The following is a 10343-nucleotide window of genomic DNA, read 5'->3' on the forward strand; positions in this document are numbered from 1 at the left end:
CCCCTGCCCTCGCCGCCACCTGTGGCCATCGTCGGGGAAAGCCCTGGCGGCGCGGTGACGGCGGGGCGCCCTCCTACGCGCGCGATCTGGGCGGCCCGGCTTCGGCGCCCTTTTCCGGCTGTTGCGGCTCGGAGGCTCGCCGGACAGCGGCGACACGAGGCGGCGCGGCGCGGCTGCTGCGTGTGGTGGCTCCTCCGGCAGTCTCCTCCGTAGAGGGTGGTGGGGGCTCTCGGGCGGCGGCCCGCGGCGGGTGTTGGCGGTGGCGGCCGGCGTGGCTGTGTCGGGCGGGTCTGGAGGTGCTGCCAGCATGGTGCTGGCGGAGCCTCCGTCTCCGATGTGGTTTGCCTCCACGTGGTGTGGTGGTGCTGGTTCGGGTCGTCGAGCTCTCCATTTCTGGTGGTCGGTGGAGTGGCTGCGAGATTCGCCTCCTCCTTACCTTGCTATCAGCATGCAGCGGGTTGCTGTTGGGGCTGGCGGGTGCCGTGGTTTCGCAGTGGCGGCCACGGTGGTGACGCGCTTCCCACCCGGGGGGGCTTCGTGGCTGGGTGTGGAGCCCCTCTGTCTTGCCATCAGTGGCGGAGGACGCTGATTCCGCCTGCTCTGGTGTGCCCCATGTGATGCAGATGGAGGCCATGGGTGCGGTCTCCTCTCCGATGTGAGGTGAGCCGTGGCACTGGTGGTGGTGGCGTCTTCTTGCCGGTTGCTGGGCTCTGGTGTCGGGTCCTTGGTGGGGATCTTCGGCGCGTGGTGGGTGCTCCATGCGAGAGTAATCTATGGGTGTCTCTGCCTTTTGATGCCCTTCGACTCCAGCCGGTGGCACACAGGCGTCGTGGCATCGTCTCGGCCGCGCGCAACCTTTCGGCCACACCCTCGACACAGGTGGTGTCGGTGCGTAGTGTGGTCTCGGATGCGCGCTGCCCTTCGATTACGTCGATGGTGCAGTGTCGGCGCTGGGTCTCGGCGGACCAAGGCTGTTCGACTACTCCGGAGAGTCCTTGAGCTGGGTTGTCCCTCCTTCGTGTCCTTGGGGGTCTTCCTCGTGATTGTTGTGCCTGGGTCACGATGAGATTTCTCATCGGCCAACCGTCCCCTAGATTGAGGGGTGGCCATTTTGTTTTTCTCTCCTTAGTCTTAACTGTTGGTGGTGTGCGTTTTTTTTTTCTTTCTTCTTCTCCTTTGTAACCTCCGTGTACTCTGGTTCATTTGAACCCATCTTGTAGAGGCTGAAAAACTTCATAGGCATCTTGGCTGAATATATGTTCAGGCTGGCTCACGTCCGCCGTAGTTACAGTAAAAAAAAATTGGTTTGGGAACTTTCGAGTAAAAACAAAAAAATAATGGAGAATGTAGTAGTATGTGAAATATTTAATGACTTTTAGATGTATAAAATGATTAATATGTTTGGTCAACGATGGCTTTTACATGTTGAAATTCTCTTGTAAAATCATTAATAAAAGTCAGCCTATACCAAAAATCTATGTACATATAAGCCAAAAGGTTAAACAACCTTAAAGTCAATGGAACCAAAAGAAAAGGGAAAATGGGGAAGAAAGAAGTTATTATGTACAAACATTACATAAAAGGAGTCTAACTGTACCATCATCATAGTCGATTAGTTGCCTAGTTGTTAAGAGCATTGATTTCCCCAAATAAGAAGATCTTCTGGGTAACAAGGCCAGGCGATGCGAACTGGTACGAGAAATAAGGCAGCAGGCGCGACAGATCTAAACCCATCTAGGGTTTTGTCCCTCTCCGATGGCCTTAGGGTCTTGGAAGCGTGGTGAATCATGGCTCCTCGCGATGGTGAAGTAGCGGCTACATCTTGAAGTCAGAATAAGTTTCTCCCTGTCCTATCCTTGCTCCGGTGGTGCGTCTAGTGCCAGCGAAGCGCGCGTGGAGTCGTGTGTTCAACGGATTTCTCGGGATCTGGTCGGTTGGTGTGGTTTCAGATCAGTCTCTTCTAATTTACAGTTGTCATCATTGGCGATGGTTGTTGCTGGTCCTTTGAAGGCTTAGCACAACAACTTCTGACCGCCTACTACAATAAGCTCTACTACGACAAACTTGGACTCGCTCCAGTGATGGAGGGGCGAGGACAGTGGCATCTTCGGCTCACGCTAGTGTTTGTACTTTGTAGTCGTTGCTATGTAGTCCAAATACCTATTTGTATTTTTTTTTATTTCTTAGATTGTCTGTACTACTGTTGATGACTATTAATATATCGGGGGAATTTAACGAATAAAAATGAAGGTCTTCTAGGCATGTTTTATGACTATGTGAGGATCTTCGGTATGGTTAAAGATTATGCATTCCATGGGTTCCCAAGTGTTCCACGAGACACAACAAAGAACAAAATATTGGAATTTTTTTCATGTCTGAGAGACCCCCACAAATCAGTGACTGATAAACAGTTGGAAAGGAACTACATTGAGTAGCAAGTGGAGGTCCATATTTGGCTTGTTGCAGAAAGGACGACCATCGAAAAGTGCAATTCCTTGATGGAAGCATCGGTCATTTGTGATGAGGAATTGGTAGTTTGAGAACCACATGAAGATGTAAGCATCGATTTGGAGCATAGGTCTTCCATTCCGACGAAGTAAAATGTGCTTGGGTCCTCGGCTTGAAGGATATTGAATACACCAACTTTGTTGTGTGATTGTTTTCACATTGAGCCTACTCATGCGATCATTTGAAACATGAAAATTCAAATCCACAGTAGCCAAACTATATCGATGGGTTGCAAGTTTAATAATAACGACCAAGAAAAGGCATGGTTTAATATGAAGATTGAACATGTGCTTATAAACACAGAAGCAACCTAGAAGTTGGAGTGAAAACATGGGAGAACAACACATGAAAGGTAGTGTACAAGGTATCATCATGCCACAAATCTACCAAAAAGACGGAAAATTTTCCACTACCAACATTGACTTTTGAAATGGACCGGAAGAAGGGGAGGGTGGTGATGATGTTTTTCCACACCACATAATCTAGTCAGTGGGGATCTCCAAGGTCATGAGTATCGTTATAAGTTATAACCATAGGAAAGAGAAAAACAAGATTCCCAAGTGAGAGAATCTTAGCTAGATGCTTGATAAGAAAGTAGAGATTGTGTTTTCTTAGTATTACAACACAAGGCCACCATTGTCAATACGAGCAAAATTATATTTCCATGTGACCTTGAATTGTCCACTATGCACCATTTCCTCTCATGTCCAAAATAAAATAGGTGTGAATGGCCGAAGTAGTGATCGAACCAAGATGGTTTGTCCAATAACGAAGGGTTAGAGAGTAACCAGCCCTTAAAGCCAACTAGTATTTTGTTTATTTTGTTGACAAGGAGGCAAATACATGAATGTGAAGTTCGAGGAAAAAAAGATGATATCCAACAGCCCAAGATAGAAACAAGGTTGGACGTGATGCCAGGATCGATATAAATAAGGCGGAAATACTTTCATCAAAGTTAATCAAGAGACTGTGGTCAAAGAGAAATTCTGTAGAATCCTCTTAAGATTGCGAAGATGGTCGTCATTGGCTTCAATGATAATAAGTGTGTTGAGGGCGTATTGTAAAATGAGACAATGAAGGGAGTCGTGGGCAGATTGGAGATTAGGCCTGACTTAGAGAATCAAATGATAACTTGTTTTCAGACATTGGCTACAATAATAAAGTGGAAGGGAGACAGCGGATCTCCTTGACTGCGGCTGAATCCAAGGACCGGGATTACCGTTCAGAGAATCGTGGATTGACTACAGAAGTTTAGGGATGAGATCCTGGGACACAAACAATTGGGGAAACCTTTTGCAACAAAGATAGGGTTAAGAGCATTGCACAAGATAGAGTCAAAAGCATGGTGCAAATATAGTATTAAGCATTGAGGGGATTTGCATTGTGACAAGATTGGACTCATAAATGAAGTTATGTGATATGCTTCTCCCTCTCGCGAAGTCTGCTTGATCTGGATGAACCAATGGATCTATGACGAGATCAAGGCGAAGAAAAATACATTCTGACATGGATTTGACGCGACCATTTTTTAGAGTAATTGAGCCATACTTGTTTGGTTTAGCACCTCGTTTCTTGTGAATGAGAATACTACATGCTTTATTGATGCAGTTTAAGTTAGGATTTTCCTAACAGAATTCATTCATGAAGGTTACACAATCTTTTTTGCTTCCTGCAAAAGAACACGTTATTGTAGCTCAACAATATGCGTACACCATGTTTCACTCTCTAAGAGCTTGTTTGTCAGCCATCATTTCATGCCTAAATCGTAGAACTCGATCGAAATTCATACACAACGTGTTTGTTTTTCATGGAATTGAAATTGTCATTTCAACTGGAAATTTTAGGGAATTGGTACTGTATGTTAAGTTAATTCCTCTCTCTAACCCCGCCATTCTTGTGGAAATCATTTAATTTCATAATTCCTCGTGGCAGTCAAACATGATTTTTTTAGCTTGGAATTTCAAAATGAGATATGAAATGATGGCATCGCATTGTCCTTTCATTTCTACCAAATGAAATAAAATGAGGGGTGGAAAACGAGGTCTAAAATTTTTGTAGATGGAAAATCTGCAACCCATTATTAGACTTGCCAAGATCACTGGCAACCACCAGAACATGGGCAAATGTAGCAGCACCAGCCGGCCATACGGCTTTGGGCTGATGCACCATCTTCACACCAAACTTTGCAATAGTGTCTGCTCACAAGCCCTTGGGCAATACGAAAACAAAAAGTAAGTAAAATTCAGAAAAGTTAGAGCCTTAATTATTGAGAGAATTCCTTATTTGACACTGCCTTAAATTTAGGTTCCCTATTTGACACTGAGAAACTTTTTCTTCCTTATTTGACCCTAAATGCAAATTTCCTTCCTTATATGACACTTCAGTACATTTTGAGGACTAACGGTGTTAACTGAGAATGTAAGAAGATGATTTTACCCCTAGTGCATTATATGAGGGTTTTTTTTTTTGACAAAAGCAGCAGATTTTAATTAGAAAATTTTCTCGTCCAATTTTAATTAATAAAAAATTGCAAGATTAGTCAGATTCTGCATACCAAATTACTTCTACAGGCTCGGAATAAAAAAGACTGAAAAATCGTGCCCAACCTCCTGATTGCCTATCGATTCAGTACTCTCGTGCGCATCCGGGGGTCCATCGCCGACCAGTGGTCCGCTGCCACCAGCAGATAGTCTATGCGCCACCGCCGGCGCCGGGTAGCTCAAGCCCCAACGCTAGCCAGGCTCAAGACGCTGCTCTCCTATGCACAGCTCCATCCCCGCTGGTCCCATGCCCGATGTCTCGCACCACTGAACAGACGTCCTAGCTAGCTCATCGTGTTGCAACGTTGTCGTGTGCGCGGGGAGCCATAGCTCGTTGCGAGTGCTAGTCAGCTAGCTATCCGTCTTTCCAGGTCAACATGACTCACGCCGTTGCTCATTGAGCTACTGCTCTCTTTTTCCATGGTTGCCTATGCATTGAGAAAGGGTAATTTGGTCCAAGAAAACTAAAAGTGACGGTAGGGACTAACAGGATGGACTTCGGTGTCATATAAGGAAAGAAGTTTACACTTATGGTCAAATAGGGAAGAGGAAAAATTTCAGTGTCAAATAGGGAACCAAAATTTAAGGTAGTGTCAAATAAGGAATTATCTCTTAATTATTCCCTCGAAAGAGAACACCTATAGGAGCTAGGTTAAACTCCTGGATACTGCATGAACCAGTTTCACCACAAATATTCACCATACCCTAATCCCGGGCCTTTGTCATCGCCTAAATGCAAACCTCAGCTAAAACCTGAAGGGGTCACTCACAGGCATGGTTCAGAACACCTGCAGCAGCACCAAACTGGCAGCTGCTTCACCTTCAGCGCGTCGCCGTCAGCAACAGCACTGTCCAAGCTTTGTAATGACGCGTGTATGTTTCTGGGCTGTACTGTATACATTCTTTCATTCCGAAGAACCAGCAACACCAAAAATAAAATAGTACAAATAATGTAATGTTCATTCTATGCACAACAAAGACGCTTTGGCCGAGTGGTTAAGGCGTGTGCCTGCTAAGTACATGGGGTTTCCCCGCGAGAGTTCGAATCACTCAGGCGTCGTATTTTTTTTTTTCTTCACTTCTCATTTTGCATCTTATGCAGTAAAGCTCCCTGGCATTTCAATGTCTAGCTCGTGGAGCGAAATAAATTCGCAATTCTTTCATAAGCAAAATGGGAACTACTAGAGAACTGAAAGCACGTATAAAAAGTGATTTTGGCTCCAGTGCTCTCGTCATTAAAAAAAATAAAAGATATTTTAACAAGTTATCAGAAATTATGAAAATAATTCTGTAGATTGTCAATGATACATCCCACAATCATGCAAAATCTTAACCCGAAATTCCTTTTATTTTGTGCTAAAAAAATGACAAAATCTAATATGTTTTGGAGATTTGAAAATGACTACTCATATATACAATTTTGTCATTTCTTGTCATTTCTGTGTAGCTCAGAATATAAAGTATTTGAAATTGATTTTTTACACGTTTGCGGGATACATCATTGACTATATGCGGATTTGTTTTCAGAATTTTTTGAAACTCAAAAATATGATTTTTGATTTTTTTAAAACAAGATTACTTGTGCCCATGTGCACCAAATCTCTGTGTATCAGAACAGTGTTTACATTCCAATAAGGGTTGTCCCACGGAAACCATTTACTGTGCTCAAACTCTTATCACATATTTACATGCTTACAATCTTGTGCTACTTCAACAAATTATCAACAAAATATACACCAGATGCTAACAATGTGTTACTATTCTGTCAGTGCAGGAGAACCTAAACTTCAGATGAATTTTACATGCTACGTACCTTCTTTTCCTCTACTTCAACAAATAAACACCACATACTACACTATCTGTTACTGTTATGTCAGTGTAGAATCTGAACTTCAGATGATTAGCTGCTCTGTCATATCTATATTCACAAAATCTACTGTTCGATGTCTGTCAAGATGGCGAAACCGCGAGACGGTGATCAGAAATTTGGTGGAACCCCCTCATGTAACTTCCAGATTTGCATGGAGTTGAAGGAATTAGCTCCAGCACATCGCCCATCTTCAGCTCTTGGTTCAAATTGTGCACAGCATGGCAATTCAGCCTCAGGCTCAACTGCATGTCATAGGAAGATGCCCTCTTCAATAGGTCCAGTATTTTTGACTTTTGGGGGAGCTCTTGCACTGACATCTGAACAAAACAAACAGAACAAATTCAGTTTTACTGCTCTTTGACGAGATATAAATTAACACATTGCAACTATATAGTTAATGAGAAAGCACAAACGCGAAAAATAGTGAATGTACTCCACCTTTTCGTTCTCCAGAAGTATTACTAGGATTGGTCCAATGTGATCATATTGTTTCGAATAGGAGAAAGGACAATCGTCAGAGTGAGAAGGGAAGGTGCATGTTGTCCTCGGTGACGGACCAACTCCAAGAGGTGAAGGGTGATCTATGTGCAAAGATTCACACTGCCACGTAACAACACATCTAACCCAGTCAACCATTTCAGGAGCGCATGAAGAGCAACTCCGAAGGCCTTCCTTGTACCTCCAATGTGCAGCAATTCCGAACTCTGCCTGCAAATGCATGTCCCCAGTACGAATTTGGATCTCTAATGGGAGTGCTTCTTCACTGAGGACAACCGTGTGCAGGGACTGGTACCTACAAGTTAAGAAAAAATAAGTTACCACAGTAACTAAAAGATTTTCGGCATACTATAGCAAATCTTTGCAAGGTCGTACCCATTAGGTTTGGGGCTGTTCACATAGTCTTTGAACTTCCCAGGAATTCTAGGCCACAAATGATGGACAACTTCTAATGTTGTGAAACAATCAGCTTTATTCTCAAGTATCACACGCACCCCATGTACATCATAGATTTCATCCATCTCCAGTTTCTTCCTGTAATAAGAAACAATCACATTAGCCTGTATATATGTCCCTCAGCCTAGCAAGGTTTCTTCAAAGTTATGTTCAAGCTAGTTCAGAAACTATGTAAAATGGATAATAATTATTTTGATTTCAACACGACTAAAACTGAAATGCAATTATTTGAATGCTTTTTACTAGCAAGGATAGCAGAAGTAAAACATAATGCACGAGATTACCTTGCCATCTTGCTGTAGATGCTGTACATGCTCTTATGCCTCCCCGATATGGAACGATAGGATAGTCCGCTCACCTGAAGGGCTTGTTCTAGTCGCCTTATTGCTGCTGCAATCATATCTCTGTTGTAGAACTGATGAAGATTAGATGACAGTTCCTCGTATTGTTCTGGATAAAGGTGCTTGAAGCACAGATTTTCAAGCTGTTCCTTCCAGTTCAATATCCCCAATTGATTTGCCAACGGAGCAAATATCTCCAGTGTTTCCTTTGCAAAGCACTGACGCTTGATCTTGGGCAACGAATCCAACGTCCTCATATTGTGTAGTCTATCAGCAAGTTTGATGAGCACGGCTCTCGCATCTTCCATTGCAAGGAAGACCGTACGTAACCTGTCAGCTTCATCAGTTCTGCTCGCTGTATTGCTTCGACGAGCCAGTTTGCTCAAATGACTTAGGTTAGAAACCTATAAAGAAATCAACACACTAAATCTAGTCATTCCACAATGGCCAAGCATCCTTGTCGCAGAAAAAGTTTGCCAAGCACCCTAAGATATATCAGGTGTAATATTGACTTAAGGCAACCAAAATCTCAAAGCATCCTTTCCCAAGTTCTAGATGATAAATATGATATCATAACCTAAGTAGACCGTTCACAGAAAGAAAAATCAGAGAACAGACTAAGAAAATCACCAAAAAGCATATCTGACATGATCTGGTAACCAACAAGGAGCAGATTCTACAATATACTAAAGCGTAAGTCAATCCTAGGAGGTGGCTACTGCCTAATATAATAAAGAGCTGATGTTAACTCAATATCTGCCTTAAGAATTTTCATCTAGAAGCCCTATCAATAACGTAACAGTCAGCATCTTCTGTCGATCACAATCTTTAATCAATTACTTTAGCTAGACGGCCAGAAACCTAACAGCATCTACTTCTCGACCACGAAAATGACAAGACCAAGAAATATGAAAATAGAAGAAGGGGTCATGCAGAGACATAATCATATAAGTAATCAATTGTGATTATGACCTGGTCCTGGACCCAGGCGAAGATTATGTCACGCTCAAAAAGTTATCGGCAGATGCTGGTATGAGTGATCTCTCTCTCTCTCTTTTTTTCTAGAAAAAGAGGTATACCAACGAAGAAGCTCTGAATCAGCTCTACCAAACTAGTTAGCAGTAACAAGTGAGCCTGCTCATCAGATCCTAATGTCAGCTAATTATGTCATGCTCAGAAAGTTATCGGCAGATGCTGGTATGAGTGTGTGTTTTTTCTATAAAAAAAAGAGGTGTGCCAAGGAAGAAGCTCTGAATCAGCTCTACCAAACTAGTTACCAGTAACAAGCGAGTCTGGTCATAAGATCCTAATATCAGTTATATTTAGTAACCGCATAAAATATTCAGATTCTTACCCCCTTGACAAGGTCCGCGACGGCAGCGCCGAATTGCTGGGAGATGGAGCCATAATCCAGACCTGCGTCGTCGACGGTGTCGTGCAGCAGCCCCGCGGCGACAACCGAAGGGCCGGCGCCCAGCTCCGCGAGCAGCGCCGCCGTCTCCACGCAGTGCTGCAGGTAAGGGTCGCCGCTGGCGCGCATCTGCAGACACCACCAGAACACCCAATTGAGGGGCGCGGTTAAGTCACCTCACTCAAACGTCCACCAAAATGCGCAGATGAGCGAGGGACACGGCCGAGCACCTGGCCGCGGTGAGCCGCCTCGGCCGCGTAGAAGGCCTTCCGCACGAGCTCGTCGCGGAATATGGCGTGCAGCGACTGCGCGCCGCCGAGCAGCGCGGCCGCGGAGTCGGAGCGGCCCGCCTCCTCGCACGCCACGCCGGCGCGGGCTCGCCTGGCGGACGACGGGGGGCTGCTCCGGCAGGGAGCGCGGGGAGAATCCGCTTGGTGGTCGGAGGCCCGCGCGAAGGACAGGGAGGGCGGGCTCCGGCAGCGGGTCGCCCGGAGCTCGCCGCCGGCGGCCTGGGCGCGGGGCAGGAGCTCCAGCGCGGCGGGGGGCTGCGGCGCCGAGAGGCGGTAGTGGGGGCGGCACTTGACGGAGCAGGCGACCGCCGCCGGCATGGCGCCTGGTGCTGGTTTGCCGTGGCGAGCTGGGAATCTGGGAGGAAAGGGAAAGGGGGGAGGTGGAGAGAGAGGCGTGGAAGGGAAGGTAGAAGAAGAGTTGGGACGTTG

The 10343-nt window shown here is 45.3% G+C and overlaps 1 protein-coding gene and 1 non-coding gene across 2 annotated transcripts; one reads left to right on the forward strand and one right to left on the reverse strand.

The window, feature by feature from the left end:
- Positions 1-6026: 6026 nt before the first annotated feature.
- Positions 6027-6108, forward strand: TRNAS-GCU. Its single transcript has one exon. It is a non-coding gene; the product is annotated as a tRNA-Ser (tRNA).
- Positions 6109-6651: 543 nt separating this feature from the next.
- On the reverse strand, positions 6652-9877 carry LOC124687798 (probable GTP diphosphokinase RSH2, chloroplastic). The gene is made up of 6 exons (XM_047221542.1): positions 9855-9877; positions 9568-9753; positions 8157-8617; positions 7792-7950; positions 7357-7711; positions 6652-7235 (listed from the first exon to the last, which is right to left on the reverse strand). Exons 2-6 carry the CDS (start codon positions 9751-9753, stop codon positions 6999-7001), a joined length of 1398 nt encoding a protein of 465 aa, XP_047077498.1. The 5' UTR covers positions 9855-9877; the 3' UTR covers positions 6652-6998.
- Between the last annotated feature and the right edge of the window lie 466 nt (positions 9878-10343).

The sequence above is a fragment of the Lolium rigidum genome, chromosome 2, assembly GCF_022539505.1.
Source record: "Lolium rigidum isolate FL_2022 chromosome 2, APGP_CSIRO_Lrig_0.1, whole genome shotgun sequence".
NCBI classification, from domain to species: domain Eukaryota; kingdom Viridiplantae; phylum Streptophyta; class Magnoliopsida; order Poales; family Poaceae; genus Lolium; species Lolium rigidum.